General features: G+C 32.4%; 4 protein-coding genes across 5 annotated transcripts; 2 read left to right on the top strand and 2 right to left on the bottom strand.

Moving 5' to 3' along the window:
- Positions 1-1,834: 1,834 nt before the first annotated feature.
- LOC108774231 (fibroblast growth factor receptor substrate 3) lies at positions 1,835-3,428 on the top strand. Its single transcript, XM_018540288.1, has 3 exons — positions 1,835-2,140; positions 2,229-2,614; positions 2,684-3,428. Exons 1-3 carry the CDS (start codon positions 1,835-1,837, stop codon positions 3,426-3,428), a joined length of 1,437 nt encoding a protein of 478 aa, XP_018395790.1.
- Positions 3,429-9,806: 6,378 nt separating this feature from the next.
- Positions 9,807-12,926, bottom strand: LOC108774217 (ankyrin-2). Its single transcript, XM_018540268.1, has 3 exons — positions 12,121-12,926; positions 10,858-11,198; positions 9,807-10,530 (listed from the first exon to the last, which is right to left on the bottom strand). Exons 1-3 carry the CDS (start codon positions 12,924-12,926, stop codon positions 9,968-9,970), a joined length of 1,710 nt encoding a protein of 569 aa, XP_018395770.1. The 3' UTR covers positions 9,807-9,967.
- A 1,378-nt stretch (positions 12,927-14,304) lies between these two features.
- LOC108774198 (serine/arginine-rich splicing factor 7) lies at positions 14,305-18,517 on the bottom strand. 2 transcript variants are annotated; one of them, XM_018540245.1, is made up of 4 exons: positions 18,161-18,517; positions 17,484-17,863; positions 14,539-14,776; positions 14,305-14,463 (listed from the first exon to the last, which is right to left on the bottom strand). In XM_018540245.1, exons 1-3 carry the CDS (start codon positions 18,167-18,169, stop codon positions 14,542-14,544), a joined length of 624 nt encoding a protein of 207 aa, XP_018395747.1. In that variant the 5' UTR covers positions 18,170-18,517; the 3' UTR covers positions 14,305-14,463; positions 14,539-14,541. The 2 variants fall into 2 exon arrangements, with proteins under 2 accessions (XP_018395747.1, XP_018395748.1); XM_018540246.1 differs by having other exon boundaries at positions 14,411-14,463; positions 14,528-14,776.
- Positions 18,518-18,917: 400 nt separating this feature from the next.
- Positions 18,918-21,147, top strand: slx1 (structure-specific endonuclease subunit SLX1). The gene is given in 5 exon segments (XM_018540279.1): positions 18,918-19,041; positions 19,153-19,315; positions 19,456-19,761; positions 20,415-20,463; positions 20,563-21,147. Coding segments are annotated over 3 exon segments (822 nt in total). The 5' UTR covers positions 18,918-19,041; positions 19,153-19,315; positions 19,456-19,573.
- The last annotated feature ends 891 nt before the right edge of the window (positions 21,148-22,038 follow it).

The following is a 22,038-nucleotide window of genomic DNA, read 5'->3' as shown; positions in this document are numbered from 1 at the left end:
TTTAATAAACGGTACCAGAAAACAGACAGAAAAACATCTAGAGCAACAACGATGCTCAAATAATAAATAACTCCGTTGTCAATTAAGTTCTTTTAAAACTAAATTCTTAGCAATGGGTAAATAATTTGAATTAGCTGGATGAGAATCACTTATGTTTATTCTAACACTTTAATTTCTCGATTCTTTCGGAATCGATTCAATTTGTCACGGAATCGTACCGATTCAATTTTTCTAAATCATTATTTCGAAGGAGAGGCGCATGATTCGAACGGAGCGATTGGGCTGCCAATCACTGACCTAGTTTACACCCAGCCGTCCAATCGCGATTCGCTTCGAAGTGAAGTGAAATTTCTTGGGTGTAAACGGATTAGTTTCGACTGATTTCGATCCTCTTTTCTCAGCAGAGTAGAGCGAATCCGGGTGTAAACATTCCATAAATCCACTTCACTTCGAAGTGAATCGGGATTGGACGACTGGGCGTAAACTAGGTCACTGTACCATGGGCTTAACCCCGGATCTACAATAGAGTTTTAAGCCATATGAAATGGACATATCATAATCAATTATTCTCCTCGAATTCGATTGTAATTAGTTAATTTCTTACAGCTTAAGGCTTGAAACATCTCTATTGTAGATCCAGAGTCAGAGCCTTGGCACACAAAAAACTTAAAGCAGTAATGCCTAGTTCATACTGGATGCGATGGGCGATGAACGACGAGCGATATCCAATAAAAGCTTTGCTTTAGCTCACACGACGATGTAAAGAAGAGTTCTTATTGGTTATCGCTCGTCGCGCATCGCTCATCGCGCCTAGTGTGAACTAGGCATAAGACTTAGCAGTAAGCGAATTGACCAATCACAGTAAAGGCCATAAGGCCGTGCAGTAGCAAATCAACGTTGTGGATTTCCTACTGCTTAAGTTATGACCTTACGGACTCTACTGTGATTGGTCAATTCGCTTAGGCCGGAATCAGGCTACGCATTGAAGATTGATAAAGATTGAAAGATGGAAATTTGACCAATCAAAGTAATAGGAGTTAAAATTTCTTTATCCTCATTGGTCAAATTTCAATTTTAAATCTTCAATCTCAATTTTCAATGCGTAGTCTGATTCCGGCCTTACTGCTATATCCACACAAACTTGCATAGCTGCATAAACGCATGCATAAAGAAAATTATCCAATCGCATTTCCCATATAGAGATGCACGTAAAATGTGATTGGATAATTTTCATTATGCATACGTTTATGTGGTTATGCAAGTTTGTGTGGATATGGCTTTATTACTGCCTTAAGTTTTTTTTTTGTGTGCGGCCCTTACTTCACAAAAAACGTCAACAGTTCGATCGAATGAAGATCAAGTGCACAATGTAAACTAGGCCTATCGCTCAGACTCAAGTGAATTGAAGTATGAAGAAGTGGCATAGCCACGCTGCGCGTGCGCCTATGTGCAGAAATATACCATGCTGTTAGGAACGGGATAAACGACGATCGAAAGACGGATCTTGTGTTGTTTTGGCTATGTCGTATTTGGTGCTTATCTGATCTTTAATACATAACTCAATAGCTAAGAAAACGTATTAAATTGTTTTCCATTCTTAATGTTTTATGCCATGAGTAATTATACTCTTTATTTACCTGCTATGTGTATTTTGAATATAATCAGGATTACTATAAGATAAAAATAAGGATTGCAAGAGTGTCTCTTTCTTTTTTTTTTTCATATAATATGCTTCTTGGTGTAAATGTACAATGGTGATTGATTTATAATTTTGATTTAATAAAAAGTAAACTTTTCAAATTGTATATTATGTTTTTGTTTAGATAAATAAAGAATGGGTTGCGTCAATAGCAGAGCAGACAACGATCTGCATCCTAACATTTTTCAAGTGATGAATGTAGACGATGATGGTAATTTCGTTTCCCCTGGACGTTTGGAAGTAACAGAGGTAGACATTATATTGTATCAACGTGGCAAACAGCATAAATGGCCGTTGCGTTGTTTGCGACGGTATGGATATGATTTAGAAGGACTTTTTAGTTTTGAGTCAGGCAGACGCTGCTCCACAGGTCCTGGTATATATGCCTTTAAATGTCGGAGAGCTCAAGAATTGTTTAATCTTGTACAGACAAAAATTCAGGTTAATATCAATATGTACTATTCCTAATATTGATATTGAACTATAGATAATGACAATATTTGAAGAAAATACTTTCTTATTAACACAGGTACGCAATAACAGTGGAGATGATACAGAGTCCAGAGACCTTCCAATTCCGTCGCATTCTGCGTCAGTAGCAAGTGTTGCAGTACAAAATGTGGAGCCTAATTATTTGGATCCAATATCATTTAGAAATCACAATCATATAAATTCTAGATTTCTGAATAGCCAACAGAATGGTATTAGAAGATTAAACAGTGTTGGAAGCAGTAGTGGCCCAATATCGCCCCAAGGAACATTGGGCTCGTCATCACCACCTTCTATGCTGCCACCACCACCACCAATTTCTCAACCTCATCCGTCCTCTCTTTATGTCAATGAGGAAGTCTTATCGTCTCTTCCCATTGAAATGGAGCGCAACAATAATAAAAGCCTTGCAAGAACAGTACAAAGGTAGCATTGATTTGTTTAATCATTGGTGTAAAATACATAAGATATTACATGATTTTCTTGGTATTACAGATCACCACAAAACGTTTCTATGATCAATAATGCAATATCCGTCAATGGACCTGTGGAAACGGAATTAATACCCATTCCGTGTAACACAGAAATATCCAGTTATGATGCAACGTCACTATTACCGATTATGACACCTTATATGAACATAGACATCTGTGGCGAATCCAATCCAATTTCGCCAACGCACAGTACTTGTGAAACAAATCAGCCTAAAGAAGAAAGTAACGATATCGATGGATTTGAACACTCATATATGAATATAGGTCCCGAACAAGATCTCACAGAGAACATTGCTATTAGAGTGCGGCCGCTACCATTGCCCGTCTTACAATCGGACGTGGAAGAAAGCTCCAGGCATTGCTATGCTAATTTAGAGGCGAGCGAAATCGAGAGTCTTAGGAAGAGATTCTCTGGCACTTCAGTAGCTGAGAGATCGCCCTTGGCACCTTCTACACCAACAGGATGTCCAATCAGGGAAGTAAATTATGCAGTTTTAGATCTGGATAAAAAAGACACACCTACTGGCACATCCGACATTGTGATAAATATTGCTCCTTCTCCTCCTGAATCTCCAAACAAGCCACAAAAAGGCTATGCCACGATAGACTTCAACAAAACAGCTGCTCTCTCGCATTCTGTTAATCCCAATCTCGTAAATGACAATGAAGGCTGCAGAAAAACCCGTCATAATTCTACGATAAACGACCTAGCAATTCCATGCAGACATAATTCAGTAACTGAATAAATAAGCAAATAGCATATTTTATATAGATTATATCATATATATATATATATATAAAACGACGTTCGTATAACGACTGTCGTATAACGATTGTTCTTCACTGTAAAAAAAGGACAAAAAAGTTTAGAAAGATTGATTCAGTTTTGTTATAAGCTTCTGCAATTTATTCAAGTCATTTGATTACATGTTAACATCCAAGGTTTCTTAGTACATATTGGAAACTACATAGTAGTTGTTGCCATAAGATATTTCAGTATATGAATTTGTACAAATTTTCAGTGCATTTTATCAGAGTAACAGTATTCATAGTCTTTTTTCCAAGTCAAAATAGAAAAAATGTTTTTATATGAGAAACGCGCGCGTGAGTGAGTGAGTGAATGAATGAATGAATGAATGAGTGAGTGAGTGAGTGAGTGAGTGAGTGAGTGAGTGAGTGAGTGAGTGAGTGAGTGAGTTTTTAGTACTCCATGCAGACAGATTTTTTACATTTAGCATTTTACAAAGTAACATGGAGAAATTGGAAGCTGAAGTGCCCGCATCTTTTTCTGTAAATATATATATATTTATACAGGATGTTTGAGAAGTAATGAAAAATTTTGTCGCATAGGGGTAGAATGGACTAAATTGAGAAGAAAAGTCCTGTACCATTTTACAATTTTCGCCAATAAATAGTTCACTAGATATTAATTTATAAAAATATCCAAATTCGCCCGGCTTACCACCAAATGCAAACGCGCGACTGAAACGACCGCCCAGCAAAGCGCGCCGTGCTCGTTTGTCGTCGCTAGGCACGCGTTGTTTATAACAAGAGGTAATGGTCGTCGCTAGACAATGTCCATTTATAATGTTTATATTTTTATAAATTAATATCTAGTCAATTATTCCAAAAATTGTAAAATGGTAGAGGACTTTCTCAGGTTTTTTTTTCTTTAGTCCATTCTACCCCTATGTGACAAAATTTTTCATTACTTCTCAAACACTCTGTATATATCATAGAAATTAATGTCACTCAACAATATCACACATATAAAGTATAGTATGTGTAAAAGTATGATGTAATCGCTGATATTAATCACTTAAAAGTGATATTAATCATTTAAGATTGTAGATGGCATATTTATTAGATTTGATATATGTGTGACATGATTAATATTGATTAATAATTAATATTAATAATACTAGTAATATTAAAGTCATTGTTAAAACAGCTGATGTGTGTAGGAATTTATTAAATTCCAAAGATTATATATATACATATATATATTTCTATTTGTTTTATGTATGAGAAAGAGTGTGTGCGTATATACATATTATTTATTTACTAAATTTTATCGATATATTTTTTATATAACATATTAATTCAAATCGAAGATAACTTCCTTACAATAATTCTTAATTCTGTAATTAAATTACAATACATCCAAGATGTAAGTAATTATAAATTTTTTACGGATAAGTTCGTACATGTTGTTAAGTTATATGTTTATAATCATTATCAAAAAATTGGATTTATATCAAATATATCATACATTTATATTATTAGTAATCTAAGAAAAACGTAAAATAATTGAACGTTAAATAATTAGGTAAATTTTTCTATGTAACTTAAATTTCAGTTTTTGTTAGCAAAAATTCGATTTAACTTGCTATTCGTGATTTCATATAGATTGTGAAGTCACATAAATAACAAGTTTTGCTAATATTACATTTATCATACATTTTTCAAGCATGTTAATTGGCTGCAGGATAAAGAGATCCGAGAATTTCTTTGTCTTATAACTAAACAATAGGCTTGGAAAGCTTGTTGTATGATAATAAACAGATGAATTGTAATACTAGCTTAAGGGATTGTTTAAGATAAGGACAAGACATTATTAATTATAAGATAACCGAAATATCCAGTAAACGAGAATGGATAAAAATGAGTTGAAAATTACACAATTCATTTTAAAAAAGAAATTGAGTAAAAAAGGGCAATAGCAGTTAGGCGTGATACTTATTGCGCAAATCGATATATAAATTTAACACAATATTCTTTATTAAATGACGATCTTGTATATTTCGGCTCATTTTTTAGCCCTCTTCAGAGACATTTACATAAAACTGTATTTACAATATATGCATAGTAACTAATTTGTCATAGCGAGCCACTTCTACATAATTAAAAGAACCTCGATATTGTGTGAAAAATTATAATACTGATAGTAATCGAAAATAAGACAAAAGTTAAAAGAATAAATTGTAGAAAATCAATTGAAAGAATTTATATCAATGAAAAGAAGAGAAGAAGAAAGCTCACTACCACAAAATTCTACTATATCATAAACGACGTAAACAAATCAGTTATATTAATTTAATCAAAAACTAGTCTTTGATTTGTCAGAGAGTTAGTGTCAAATTTATTCTCTGCTTATATATTCATGGCTAATTCATTTACGACATAAGTATTTTTGGTCTTAAATGATTAAGATACGAAATAAGCCATCGTCGTATTTAATTCAGATGCATTATATCCATATCATGTTCAAATTATATTATTTTTAGATTCAAATAGATTCTAAAAATCAGAAGCGCAAATTCGCTATCCATTTCAATCCATTCTCGTTTACTGAATGCCAAATGTTACGCAGACTTATTATTATATAATTATTTTTATATGTAAATATATGCCTGTTTCCTTTTTGCTATTTCCTATTTGCATAAAAAAATGGCTGTTGGCATGATTTCTGACAACGTAATTGTTTATTACGTTACTTTTTGATTATTTGAAAATTATTTGATAGGAAAGCGCTTCCATCGAAAAGAAAACAGAAAATAATCCTTGACATTAGAAAAGAAGTATAATTCGATATTTAAAAATGGAAATTTTAATAACAGATTAATATTGAAGTATAGAATAAATACAGTATATATATTTGAAGATTTTAAAGTGATACTTAGGTTAAAAACATATATTAAAAAAAGAAATAGAAAATATTCATTATCTATAATATTAACATATTCACTGCCATATATAAATACTTAGCAAAATTAATTGGATGCTATATTTTGGAGTTGCAGCCCTTATGTTACAAATGATTGATTATAAAAAGAAAAGAATATACCAAATAATTAAAATTAAAACGCGTGTTCTCCGTTTAGTCTTTTCTTCTCAGTTGAGTCCATTCTACCCCTATAAATAAATATAAATTTTTTATTACTTCTCAAACATCCTTTATAATTTGATGGCATTTTAGTCTGAATATGTTATTTATTTTATTAAATAATTTAATAATAAATAGACTCACAAAATAAATCATAAAATTAAACAAAAAAAAGCTTTAAGAGTCAAGCAACAAGATGTTCCTGTACAATACAATTAAATATTACATAATTTGTCATCAAAATTGATTGAATCACTACATGTTTTAACCTATATTAGGATCCTTCTCAATAAAATTGACAAATCATATAAAATTTACATTAACAATACAATTTATTCTTCTGATATAGAAATATTTTATTAACATCATTTTTTATTATAAAAATTTTCCATATTAATATTTTCAAGAAATACGCATGAACACTTTTGAAAAAATTGAATTAATTGATAATATAATATTTAGTAGATCTCTGAATAATTCATAAACATATAAAGAAAATACTTCTTTCATAGTTTTAAATATCTTTTAATGCAATGCGTCTGCAAATAATAAACAAGCTATTTCAGGTAATAATCTACATATATTATTTTTCTATGATAAATTTTGTGAATAGAATATCTTCTGCAGTCTAAAGAAATATTGTTCATCACAATCATACCGAGAGAGTTTACAATAATCACAAAGAGAAATGTTGGAAATTGGTAGTGAATAAGTTAATATGAAACACTTCTCTCTCTCTCTTTCTCTCTCTCTCTCTTTCTCTTTTCCTGAGTAATATTTAACAATTTTATATGAAAAAAGATAAATTTTAAAGCATTGTTACCAGTAATCTTTTATAGCGTGAAAAATTTGTTTATTCTTCGAATCTCTGATATGTATTATCTATTGAAGTAATATATATTTATTTCATTTTTCATTGTTTAAATAGCGAAAAGAATTCAGGCCTACAAGCCTTTATTAGTAAATGTTAGAAAAATGGGGAAAAATCTCTTTTTTACTAGAACGAGAGAAAAAGTAAAAAAAAGGACTATTTTCAGTTTATTTTTAATAAATATAATACTCTCATATATTAATTATAGAAATAATCATTATTCGTATAAAAAAAGAATTTATGTAACCTTGTCTAGATAAAAAGATCATTTAAACGATCAAGTAAATTATTGTTTATATAACGAAATGAACAAAAATTATATAATATAATGCTCAGCTCTGATATATTGCATAGTGTTATGTATGCATAATATATGAAAGATTCTATACAACATCTTCCCGTTTTACAATTGAAAAACCTATAAAAAATACACAATGAATAATGTACAATGCTTGGCAGATAAAAATTTTTATAGCCTATGTATCATACTCCCGAAACCGAATGCGCGAAAGTTTTGCTAAAAGAAATCTTGGTTTTTAAATTGTTAAATATATTAATTTTATTCGCGCTCGCGTATCTTTAACTTATATGTTTTATAAATATGTGTATTGCAATATTATCGTTGGCCTACACTTCTAACAAAATTATATCAGCGTTTAATACGTTAAATTAAATATTGTGAATGCGTGTATGCTTATGTTTAAGAATATACTTTTTTTATCCAAAGAATATATTTTTAAGATTAACGGTTAGAAATATTTTAATAAGATTAGGGGCAAAATGTATAATCAAGCTTTTTGTTATAATATCTCTGAATCCACACACGGTTTTGATGATGTAATCTATAACTTTTTCTTGTGCCAGAATTATTTTATTATAATTAAGGGGAGGGAGATAATTTAATAAGATTAAAGTTTTTTTAAATTTAGAAAGTGAAATTAAAGACTGTCGTAATGAACGAAATGAACGTGTGTAATCGATTATATCTGCAGAACATACTGTCCGTTTTATGAATACAAGTAGAATGTATAGACCAAAAGACGCTTAAAATCTGTTTTATAATGATGTTCGTTCAGAGCTTAAAGGTATAGTTTAGACTTTTTTGTGCTATATACAAGTTCTTTAAATGAATACAACACAGCGATAGTGTCATCTTGTCAATCTTCAGTATACAATATAGCAGCCTGTATTATAAATACATACATCGAATTAAATTTTAATTGATACGTGTGTATATGTATGTTTGGATATATGTATAGACATATGTATTGTATATGCCATACCACATGTGTGTATCTTAACTACAAATAATATTATAAAACTGATTCTACAATGAGTCGGAAATCTTAATCTTAATTCGGTGAAGTTGGTCAATCAGCGTTAGTCGTACAAGTTGGCTATTGGTCAACTTTATCGATAAGACTTAGGACTACTGACTATCGACTCATTGTAGAATCAGCATTAAAAGCTTCTTATCAGTAGGCCATTAAAAGTTGAAAACATGTCTCACTTTGTGCAACAGTGATGCTATATATGCCTATCATTTCTTCATTTCTTTTAAACAATAAATTGTACAAATCCATAATGAATATAACTATTTGTTATTTGAAATGCATTTAACGTAATCTCTTTAATGTTATTGTTAAAATGCAATCAACATTTTATGCGATCGGCCCCGATTCATGTTGGCGAATGTTTTCATAAATTATTTTACATATACAACTGCTGTAGTCTAAAACAAAATGTACATCAATTACATCTGATAAAATTTCATGGCTGTGAGACAGGTTTTGTAAAAGATTCATAATGATCGGAAAAATTTAAATTATCGAAAAGAATTTATAATTTGTACGTTTGTTTTTATTTTATTCCAGTGCGTGTAATAAAAGAAATCTATAAAAAATAGGGAAGACATTTATTTTTATACAGTGTCTTGATGTTTAAATTAACAAAAAGTATAATGAATTACATTATGTGCATTATACGATTATACGATCATTATATAATATCTATTTCATAATTCTAACACAGCCTTTCAGATATCATGTGATATATACTTTGAAGAAAATATTTAAAAATCTATTTATATTATACTTAGAGCTGTATATACATGCTCTTGTTTTACTCATTTTCGCTTCATATCAATATTATGTTATATAGACATATTATATAGATAGATTTATAAAATATACACTATGTTATAAAAATCGTATTATTTTATTTATTAACTCCCGTTCAAATAATCATGACGATAACAAGTAAACCTAACTAAAACGATAATCACGATAACAGTATTAATGTTTATTTGTAAAATATATGTAGATAATATGTTGCAATCTTTTAAGTGCACTTTAATACGCAGCGGGATTTGTGGCAACAAATGTATATTATGATTGAACATATTACATAATTTCTGCATGTATTAAACGTGTATTGCAATATTGAGCAACAAGTCTGATAATTGCATTCTGTTTATAATAATATTTAGCTGTCTTAAACAAATTGTCGGATGTTAGTGGGAAAACGAATCAGGCGGCAAGTTGTCGACGTCTGGTCAATTCGTGATCGATTAAGAGCGAGATGTCGGGATGACGGCGCAGAATGGTCGCGCAATAATGCATGGTTTGGCTAGGATCAGCACCAGCCTTCAACAGTATCTTGACAGCGTTAGCGAATCCACTCTCAGTGGCGACTTGTAACGCCGTCAGACCGTCAATGTTAACCTTCTCCAATTGAGCTAAGGGCGAGGTGACTAACAGTGACACCGTCTGATGAAATCCTCTCGCTGATGCAAGGTGCAACGGAGTGTTCCCGCTGGCGTCCTGCGTGCCAGGATCTTCGCCGTGCACAAGTAGCTTCGTCACCATATCAACATGGTTCTTTCGCGATGCTATATGTAACGGGGTTTCACCATATCGTGACGTGATGCCTGTCGGCGTGTGTTGTATCAACAATGTCGCCGTGTTTAATGTACCGCATTCCAAACTCTCGTGTAAAGCGGTCTCTCCGCGATCATTCTTCAGTGCAGTATCCGCACCGCTGGCCAGAAGCGTACCAATCAACGACTCGATGTCGGTCTTGTGATTGTTATCTGTAAGATAACGTGCCATTAAAGCTGTTTTCGTTTTGGAGTGCGAGAATAATCAACTTGTTATTCCAAAAAGTCACGCGTCTTGTCATTGCTTGTACGGAAAAATATCTTTTGTTTCGAAACAAATTGTGTAAAAGTACACAGGATTGAAAAGATGCAATTGTTGAATATAAAATGGTATAATCTTAAAAAATTTTTCATTAAAAATATCAAACACCTAACTTTTAATTGTAAGTAAATGGAAGAGAGAGTTAAAGGTTTTTTTTTTTAAATTAAAAGATTTTCCTCCCAAAAAACAAATAAATAACAAACATCATGGCCGTATACCAAAGATAGTTGACGATGCTAATATGTGCAAGGCACTTCGACCTTGATGATCCTTAGCATTAACGGGTCCAGCTTGCGTCAATAATTCTAGCGTCTTCACAGCCGCATCGAAATTATGACGAAGGGATTTTAGCGATGTGTGAGCCAGTTGACGAGTCAACATGTGCAACGCAGTCGATCCATTGCCAGCCTCTTTGACGCCTGACGGACAGTCGTATTTCAAGAGATCCTCCACGAATTTCAACACATTACCCGGTCCACCGTTCAGAATTACTCTGTGAAGTGCCGTCTCACCCCGCGGTGAACGCACAGCTGGATCGCACCCGTTTGCTAGTAGCGTGCTGTAATCCGCCAATAAAAAGATGTAAAAAGTTTGCACGCATATTATCTTATCATATAGTAAAAATAAATGTTATAAATTTTTAAGGATAATATTTACCAATATTACGAATATATAATACATATGTACATTACAATATTATGAATACGATATAGATATGTATCACGAAAATAAAAATAACTATGCCGCAAATATCATTTAAATTTAAAATTAATATAAGTAGTATGGCTCAATAATTTAAATAATACGTGTAGAAGGGCTACGAGCCAGATATGAAGTAATAAAATATTTAATAAATTCGAAAACATTGTATCACAAACAAGAAAACGAAAGTTACATAGAATTAAATAATTGTAAACAATAATTTTAATAATAAAAACGCAAACAAAAGTTAAACAAAACATAAAATGTGACAATTATAAACAACAGACGTTTCGACCTCGCTTAGGTCATTTTCAATGTTTAAACGTATAAACTTTAAAAAAAAAGTATTATTTAAATTTAACTTTTACGTCATGAGGTAATTTAAATATAAATTGCAATTTATCCAAGAAAATTTTCACAGCTATATACAAAGAATGTTCGATATTACGCTTTGTATGATTTTTTTTTTACAAAAATATTTAAAAATTTATCGATAAATCTAAAGAAATATGTACAATTATTCTTAAAAATCGTGTTTTGATATAAATTTCTAATATATATAATGAGTAACAATGCCGTAAAGATCAATGAATTTATTTAAAAAATTAAATATTGTCAATATTAACGATAACTCGTGAATAACTTATTGCCAGAAAGTTCTAATAAATAGATATAACTTGCAGGAAGGAGAAAGTTATATATACAAAGCAATGCGATCTCATCTAAACGATTGCGTTCTACGATTCTATTCTTTTTTTTTATATAAATAAAAGATCTACCTCAGCACAGAAAGGCAGTGATTCGTTGCTGCCATCAATAGGGGTGGATCGCCCGACACGTTCCAATCCGGTTCGTCCAGATTTTGCACGCAACCGCTGGCGATCAACATCGAGACACGCTCAGTATTTCCCGATCGTACTGCATCATAAAACGAGCCACTGTCTTGCTGGCTGATAATTTCCCTTTCAAAATCATCTGGTTTCTTATCCGTCCTCAGGCGAATTTCCGCCACATTCTCGCAACAAACTCGCACGTCCTCCACTGCGGAATCTCGAAATTTCTCCCCGGAGTGAATACCACTGTCACACTGTTCCTGCAGCACTTGGATCTCCAGCGTGCTTCGATTCTTCTGGTCTTTGCCAAGATCCTTAACCTGTTCCCTTTTTGCACTGCACATGGATGCGCTTTCCGATGAAATGTTATCCGCCAATAAAACCGATTTCTCTTCCTCATGCCTCTCATTATCTTCAAAAGACAATTCCCTATTTTTGAATCTATTCATTTGTAAAATATCATCTACAAGATTTACAGAAACGCCGACGCTTTTTTCATCCTTACTTTCCTTTTCTTTCTCGAACATTTTCGGATCCCCGCCAAATGATTCATCGGGCGAAACGCTGACTTCTACAGAAGAAAGAAGCGTGGATTCCTCGAAATACGAGTCACCTGTTGCGAGATTCGCCCGAGACGACGTCTCCTCCATGTCAGAGACAACGTCCGGACTGTAAAGTACTCTCACAGTATCGTGCGGACTTGTTGCCTTCTGCTCTTCACGTTCTGTCGTCGTTTCGTACGCGGAAGTCATTGCGCCCGCACGCTTAATTGGCCCTGATTATTTGTTCAATTGACTCAACGCTTACGACGCGAAACGATACGCGTGTCTGTGTACTGCGAGAAATTTTGTTTTCGTCACTTAATCAAATTACGCCCGCGATATTATACAATAAAACCTGCGGCTATAACAAAAAGCGCAACGGGAGGTCAACGAAACTTGATGTACGGAACGATCGAACAGAACCCAAAGCAAGCAAGAATCATCGGCGTTTTACGATGCTTTACTAAAAACGTGCCTTTACCGGCTGCCTACACCGGCTCTTCTCTTTTTCTTTCTCTCCTTTTCATCTTCAGCTCCCTCCACTTCTCCATACTGCCATTCTGTGTCTCGTGTGTAGTGCATCTTCATTCGTTGCCTATGGTTGTCTACCCCACTTCACTAGTCTGCGTACTCCTTATAATCTTCCTCAGACGAGCCTGAAGCCATGGGTGCCGAACCATTGAAATTTAGACCAATTGTGATGATGAACGATTATCGAATTTATTTGTACTCTTGTAACCATAAAAATTACATTTTTTTTTAAATTAGAAAAGCACCAGATGTATATTATTGTATATTAATCAAAGTAGTACAATTTTTTTATTATATTCTATAATTGCCTAATAATAATTATGAAGTAATTACGATGAAAATGCTTACGTAATAAATTCATTCACTTTGTTACACTCTTCTCTTTCTCGTTTTAATTTTAAGCGGTATTCACACCATGTATTTTAAATAGTTCAAATAATACTATGCACACTTTTTCTCTTTTCACGAGTGACAAAGTTAACAGCATTCAACAAAACAAATTTTATTCAACCTAGAAATAAAAAGATATGTAATATTTCGAGAACCATCAAACAATTGAATAATTTCAGTCTTACTTTACCAGTTATTTGTTAGTATGTACAGTTTGCCTGCACAACTTGAAAATGTATGCGAATATCTGATCACACCATTTGCTACGCCTATTAACTCGCTGCTTTATTGCCGTTGAGTACCGATAATGCAAAAAAATTTCAAGAGAGAGAGAGGAAAACTCGGCGACGACGCATGAAAGATATCAGGACACGCAGATGTTTATGAACGGAAAGAAGAAAAGGAACTTTTACGCTGCATATATATTGCACGCGCGCTTCGATGTGGGAACTTGGGATTTCGGCAAGATAAATAATGATTGAATGTACGGTACAATCCAAAAATGCATCGAATGCATCTAAAAAGTTTTATTGAACACTGTTTTACAGTAACTTAAATAGGAGCAATGAATATGACGGACTTGAAAAAACCGTAGCCGATAAAATAACACTATACGTTCCTGTAACAGTATTTTCTTTTATATAGATATAGAATAATAATCGTTAATTTATATGAAGTTATGGTATTCTCATGTTACAAAAACACGTGAGCTGATACAATGTGCTAAATAATAGATTAATCTGCAATTGCTTGAACTATTGAAGGAATCGTAGTTCTCTAATTAAATCAAAGAAATTCGGTAAACGTCAAATTAAATCCATATCCACTGAAACAGAAACTCACAATGTATTACGTTCACATTCAATCATGACAATATAAGTGATATTTACCATGTATTTACCATTTATCTGCTTCGTGATCTGGAACCTGATCGAGATTTCGACCTGCTTCGATCTTTGGAAACAGACTTCCGCTTCTTGCGATATTTATCCTTGGCACAAACGCTCTTGCTCCGAGATGGGCTGCGCCGTGATGAGCGCGAACGCGAACGATTACTGCGAGATCTTGAGCGGGAACGAGAACGCGATCGCGACCGTGATCGCGATCGTGATTTGGACTTTGATCGCGAACGAGACCACCTAAAGTAAAAATCATAATAAATAAGTGTTAAAAAAAATAGCTATGCATATATTTTGCCTATCCATTACTACAGAACATTAATATGAAATATAATACAATTTTTAAAAGTAAAGATTTGATTTTTTTTTATGGATTTTTATATAGTACATATCTCTCCCTTTAACAGCGAAAAATAATGAAGAAACCTGATCCTAATAAACCTTTTAATTTACATATAATTACTCTAATTATCTATTAGATGACAAGCATCATCTTTATAAATATTGAAAGTGTAATATTTAGATATATATTGAGTTCTCTCTCTAAACGGTATAATTAGTTAACTAAACTCTGATTTATAAACTATAAATCTTTAAACTTTACATATTCATAATAAAAGTATATTTAATTTTTATTTAACAAGACTGTTCAACTATTTCCATAAATAAATGCAACTATCTTCACAAGTCATGCAAATTTGCTTATACATAATAACATGAAGTGAATTCATTTGTATTCAAAATTCACTCCGCCATGTATATTAATCCTCGTAAGATATACTATACTTTTGACTATTCTACTTATATACCATCTTTCCTGGCTGTGCTTATAGCAGACAATTGTGGATTGCATGCGCGATAGCTGTACCGAGAAGGGAGAGCGGATGAGCCCTTTATGCAGATAAAATTACGAGAGGGTCCGAGATGAACGGATGAAGAGTGGCTAGAGACGAGACTGCTGAAAATTTGGTCTCTCAGCAATCGTTAAGTATTACGACGATGACGACAACGACAACGACGATGACGATGATTAGGACGATGAAGACGACGATGACGACGACGACAACGATGACTACGACGAAAACGACGACTAGGCAGAAATCATGGATAGCTGAACGAAGAACACCAGGAGTGCCAGACGTGCATAAACTCTCGATTTAGGGTGATGGTCAGTGGTCAGCGGATCAGTATCGTAGCAGTGCGTAGAACTAGCCACCCCGTGTCCGGTCGGTTACGGCCCATGTTTGCCGCGTTTTCTCGCCCGCAGAGTGTGCAGAGGGAAACCCAAAGTAGATGTGGAGTGCTCTACGCTGTAACTACGACGCGCAGTGTGTGTCACAAACGTGAACCCAAGGCGAATCTCGCGCGACAATGTCGAGTAGCAACACACATTTCACATGTGTGTGCTGTATGCTCAGCCGCAACTCCTATAAATAACGGGCAATATTACGTTGGCCGCTTTACAAGTTTAGTTTCTTTATGTTTGTAGAAATATCTTTTTTTTTTTTTATTATATATATTACCAGTTATGTCTAAGTAATTTATAATCTCCATTAAATAAAATAATAGAATCCATATACAATCTTTCAATTTAATCAAGCAAATTTCACACAACTCAATGGAAATCATGTATATATTATTATAAATATTTGTTTCCCAATTATTATATATAAATAGAACGTCTAATTAAAGGCCTAAATCCAAAGATGGCTGACACAAAAAAGAATCTTTGCATTGGTAAATACAAACCATCATCTTGAGGTTTATATAAAACAAGAAATATAAATCTGTATTTATTTGTAACATGCTACAACCCTTTTCTATCTTGCAAGTTAATTCTCCATAATATATGCAGAAAGAGAGGAACTTGCATATACAATATATAATTTAATATATAGTTTCTTAAACGTAACGCACACACGCGTATATATGCATAAATGGTTTAATCCTTTTTATAATTTATGAAGACTTAAATTTAGTTCAGAATTGAATGTCACATTGATTTTTGATATTTTTATTATGGTGATCATGGTAGGGTCCTTAATGGGCTATCATTAAAGAATTTTGGGAACAAGCTTGCATAATTACCAAAGAAACATAAAATTTTCTTCTATTTCCACAAATTAAGGTTTTTGGAGTCATTAAATATAAATCTCTGCAGTCATAATTGTGAAATTCATAATGGCAAATCCAATATGGCAGCTAAATTTAGCCAATTTCTAAATTCTAATTTTTTTAACAAGACTCAGTATACAGAGGTATTTTAGGTTGATAATCATGAATTTATAGTTATTGAAATGAAATTTGCAATACCTAAATTTATAAAACATAATTTCTATATTTCATCCACCATATTAGATCAATCTTGAATTTTGAGTAAAGTGAAATTTCATATCTCAAAATCCGCTTTAATAATTAAAAAGTTCATGATTAACACAAAAAACTCCTGTTTTACTGAGTCTTATTTTAAAAAATCATAATTTAGAAATTGATTACATTTGACTGTTATATTGGATCTGTCGTTGTGAATTTCACAATTATGACTGCAGATTCATACTTAAAGCTCTCAAAAACCTTAATATATGGAAACAGAAAAATTTTAGTCTCTTATGCTTCAGTAATTGCAAGTTTACTCTAAAAGTTCTTTAACGATAGCCCAATGAAGATTTCATAATAATGAAAATATCAAAAATTACCATGTAACATTGAATTCTACTAACAAAAAGTTAAAATTTAAGTCCTCATAAGTCATAAAAAGGATCAATCCATTTATGGTCAAAGCCATTTGCATCTTGGAATGGAATGACTTATATGTATGTATACATATATATATATATTATATATATATGTACATAAACTTGATCCATTCATGTTTTATACAGTTCTTACATATCAAAATAATTATTAAGCCCATTAAAAAAAAAAAGGAAAAATTTTTAAAACTCACCTTCTTCTACGAGAACTTCTATGACGATGACAATCTCTTGCATAATGGCCCTTTTCACCACATTCATAACATTTATCTTCTGGATGAAAAGGTCTTCCAACACCTCTTCTAGAAAAGCTCCTGTCTCTTAATTTCTTTCCATTTGACAATTCCACGCGAACACGTCTTCCACATAGAATACGACCATCCAGTCCTCTCACAGCATCTTCTGCATCTCTAGGATCTTCAAATTCGACAAAAGCAAATCCTGGAGGATTTCTAGCAACCCAGACATTACGCAATGATCCATAGTAGGAAAATGCATCCTCCAATTGTTGTTTACTAGCACTGCTCCCTAAATCTCCTACATAAACCTTGCCATCCGAAGGATAACGCGAGATCTAATAACATATAAAAACATATATATATATCTATATAAGCAGTAAACAAATTCTTTCTCTTACAAAAGTATCAATATATAAATAAGATAATAAATTCATCAAATATTTTTCTCACAACTTTATATGTTTAATTAAAGAAAACAATTTATATAAATCTCATATTTCTTTAAATTAACTCTTTCCGAAATAACATTTAAATAATTAACAATTCCGTTCATAATAAAATGATGTTTAATTCTTTTCGAAACATTATACAATGACTGAGACAATAACAACCCAGGATTGATATATCTGTACCTTGCTCATGTTATTAGCCTTGCAGAGTTCTCGTGAAGATATCTATAAAGAATGATAAAGAACTATGGCATATTTTTTTGGAAAATATAAATTGACAACAGTAGCTTCCTGCTTCTTCCTATGCGTTATCGATTCCAGAGAAACAAATTGCAAATTGATTAGAAACCCCTTCGTATGAACAATTTTTCAATAGAGCTTCCACCACGATATTTACTATAATGTCCACCAATGCCAAGTATATGCTACAAGCCGTTTATTTATTTAGCCAATCACTAACGGAAGATTTTATACAGCTTATATCGCATAAATATCTTTTACTAGAGACAGAGAGAAACTAGGACTCAGAGCAAAGAGAAATCTGAGAGCGGCCATCTCGCGAAATCCCGACCTTTTTCTGTAAAGGACTACGCAGATAAAGGCCGCAGCATACACTATTGCATGACGCATCAAGAGAATCAACCAATCAAAATGCTTCTCTTCCGTGAAGTGGGAGGAAAAGAAGGATTATGATTTGTTGATTCTTTTACGCGTCATGCATTATGCGTCATGCAAAAGCGTGTGCTGCATTAATATATGCATAAAGAAAATTATCCAATCACATTTTACGTGCGTCTTTATAAGAGAAATGCGATTGGATAATTTTCTTTATACATATGTTTATGCTGCTATGCAAGTATGTGTGGATATGAGGAGCAATGAGGAGATAAAATTAATTTCCGATTAATCTGTCGGACGAAAAAATAATCCGTGAAAATAATCGATAAATTAAAAAAAAAAATCAGTGTATTCGATTAATCGATAGAAATCGCCTATCCCTAGTAGCTTTTTATTATTTGTGTTAATTGTGTGTTACATCGGTGTGTAGTATAGAGGGAGGTCATGTAAGTGAGACAAGAATAAGATTTTCTGCTTCAATATTACACAAATTCTCGATTTCAAAAATAAATGTTCTGTTTTAAACAAATTATTTTTCATATAATTTTTTTTTATAGTTCTATGGCATCGTTGTGACACATTTCCTAACCTAATAATCATCAACTTTATACTTAACATCGAGGTTGCTGGGACAGAACGACGCTTTTTTACCAGATTCGTTTGTTTCGGACAAAAACACTACGACTAAAAGCACAAGTTCTTTGATTTTTAAGAGGATGGGTAGCTAAACAAAAATTTATCCAATTATAGTAAAAAATCAGTTACATATAACAATTAATTACATAACAAAATCATGTAATTAAAATATGTAAGTAAAAATCACATAATTGGATTGTTCTAAATATGATATTTTTCAATAGGGTACCAATGTGATGTGGCAGATTTAAAAGTGAAAAATTAATTGGGCAAAAATAATTCTACTTCTGAATATGGTCAATTTTACATATTGTGATATGATTCTACACATAAAAATGCTCAATGATGGAAACAGAGCCTGAAGTGATAGAACATTTTTTTGGAGTATATTTATTATATTGTATGAATCGAAAATACAAGGGAAGAACTTACATAGGTTACACTGTAAATCCAGAACGTAGAATTAAGCAACATAACACTGGTAAAAAGCATGGTGGAGCGTGGAAAACTAGTAACAGAGGACCATGGTAATCAAGAATCTATTCTTTGTATGTATACATATTTATATATATATATATACATATACACAGAGTGTTAAAAAAACCATTCAGCATTTATATGGTAGATAGTATTCACTATATTGATTATGAGTAAAAGAAGTCTTAATAAATATAAATCAAAAGCCATTTTTGAGATATAAACTATTTTGTATGTTAATCTCATAAAGTTATAACTTTTACTTATTGTCTCTTCTAAGTGTTGCATACCACATACTGTGTATGATCTATATTCACTAATTATAAGGCTTTCATTCAATATTATATGTACTATCTACCTGCTACCATATAAATGTTAAATTATAGTTTTTTTAACACCTTGTATGTTTATGTATGTGTGCAATATGTATGTGTACAAAAAATGTATTTACGATACAAAAATTATACGGTTTAGTCAGTAATAGTCGGTAATACAGACAACTTTAGGATGTCCTTAAGTTCATTAAAATTGTAAGGATACAGCCACAATAGAAGGAATAAGGAACAAGAAATTTTAGCCTATCAAAAATCGGATACATTGGTATACATAATTTCTGATAGACTGAAATTTCTTATTCCTTATTCCTTCTATTGTGGCTGCACCCTAACCCCTTCAAATCTTTTAGCGTACTTCTAACTTCCAATACATCCTCCATATGCGTTCATGGATTTCCTAACAGTACTTCTGCACTTAGAGTAAGTTTTGAGAAAGTTCCTATTTTTTTTTTTAAACAAATTGTTTTTTTTTTTAAATAAATTTATTTTAATATCTAAACATTATCTTCATGGTTTTAGTTTGAATGGGCTTGGCAACATCCAAATGTAAGTAGGCGACTTAAACATATTCCTGGGAAAAAGTCATCACAGAAGATGCTTGATTTTCGATTGATGGTCCTATCTGAAATGTTAAAAATTGGGCCTTGGTGTCGTCTACCTTTAACTGTACGATGGTTGGATCATCAATTTTCCGAGAATTATTACGAATGTATATCTGCACCGTTACACATGCCTATATGCTATGGCAAAGTCACTAGTTGTAAAGTTAAACAAACACAAAACACAAACGAAGATGATATTCTATTACAAGAATCTCAATTGCCAATGAAGAAGTCATTGTTTTGTTCTCTTTGCGGCTTGAGTGTAATAGAAAAAGATTCTGTTACTTGCATAAAACCAAAATGCCTGTTGATTGTTCACTTAATTTGTTTAGCAAAAGAATTTTGTAAAGATAATGTTGATATGATTTTACCGATCGAGGGCACTTGCCCTACGTGCAAATCTAATGTTCTCTGGGGAGATCTTGTAAGAAAAAAGAATGGTTGTTATCGAAATTTTGAAGAAATTGATACTGTTTCTTTCCCCAATGATAACGACATTTAGTTAATATCATCGACACATAGAATGGACCGCTGATGGTAGTGGTGGGGGTAGAAAGACGAGTAAAGTGAGAGACAGAAATAATATGATCGTTCTTTCTCTGTTTACTGAAGCTTGATTGGTTGTTGGATTAACAGCGACCAATAGTAATCAGTAGTTATCAGTAAACAGAGAAATCATATTATTTTTTCTTCTCACTCTACTCGTCTTTCTACCCCCACCACTACCATCAGCGGTCCATTCTATATGTCGATGGTTATATAATAATAAATATCTTATAATTGTCCAAAATATAATAAGTACAAATATAAGAAATTGGAAAAAAGTTAAGAATTTACATTTTTTTCTATTTGAAGAACTGACGAAGATACTTCCTCAATACAAGAATTCAATATTTTGATGTTCTCTTTTAGACTAGTGCGAAGATCTAGCAGAACTGTTAAACAGTTGGTAAACTGTTCTAATGAAGCGTAAGGCTGGAATCAGACTACGCATTGAAGATTGAGATTGAATTTTGGCTAATCAAAATAATAGGAGTTAAAATTCCTTTATCCTCATTGGTCAGATTTCAATCTCAATGCGTAGTCTGTTTCCGGCCTAAATAATCCCCATAGGACAATGAAATTTTAAGCTTGCCGTTTTAATACGTCACATGAAGTGAAAACAAATATGCATAATCTCAACTAAAATATGAAAAAAAAATTAGATCAATTTTTACTATAGAAAGATGAGTAACACAAACGGCTAGCGTGAATTTGTTGTGCTGGAGTAACGAAAACTGGCGTAATTTCTGTGATTGGCCTAGTTTCTTTACGTTGTGCGCCGACTGAATCCATGAGATTTCGCCTTAAAGTTTAATTTTGTTTGAAAATTTGGGGAAAATTCATTCTGAAT

This window comes from Cyphomyrmex costatus, unplaced genomic scaffold (assembly GCF_001594065.2).
Source record: "Cyphomyrmex costatus isolate MS0001 unplaced genomic scaffold, Ccosl1.0 scaffold24, whole genome shotgun sequence".
NCBI lineage: Eukaryota > Metazoa > Arthropoda > Insecta > Hymenoptera > Formicidae > Cyphomyrmex > Cyphomyrmex costatus.
The sequence above is the reverse complement of the archived record's forward strand: the minus strand, read 5'-3'. Positions and strand labels throughout refer to the sequence as shown.

Coding starts and splice junctions, on each gene's coding strand:
- LOC108774217 (XM_018540268.1), bottom strand. CDS start 12,926: ATGACTTCCGCGTACGAAACGACGACAGAACGTGAAGAGCAGAAGGCA. Junction 11,199..12,120: donor CACTGCCTTTCTGTGCTGAG/GTAGATCTTTTA, acceptor GGCGGATTACAG/CACGCTACTAGCAAACGGGT. Junction 10,531..10,857: donor AGCATCGTCAACTATCTTTG/GTATACGGCCAT, acceptor GTTATCTTACAG/ATAACAATCACAAGACCGAC.
- LOC108774231 (XM_018540288.1), top strand. CDS start 1,835: ATGGGTTGCGTCAATAGCAGAGCAGACAACGATCTGCATCCTAACATT. Junction 2,141..2,228: donor TTGTACAGACAAAAATTCAG/GTTAATATCAAT, acceptor TTATTAACACAG/GTACGCAATAACAGTGGAGA. Junction 2,615..2,683: donor CTTGCAAGAACAGTACAAAG/GTAGCATTGATT, acceptor TTGGTATTACAG/ATCACCACAAAACGTTTCTA.
- LOC108774198 (XM_018540245.1), bottom strand. Junction 14,777..17,483: donor AGAAGTTCTCGTAGAAGAAG/GTGAGTTTTAAA, acceptor TTTTTACTTTAG/GTGGTCTCGTTCGCGATCAA.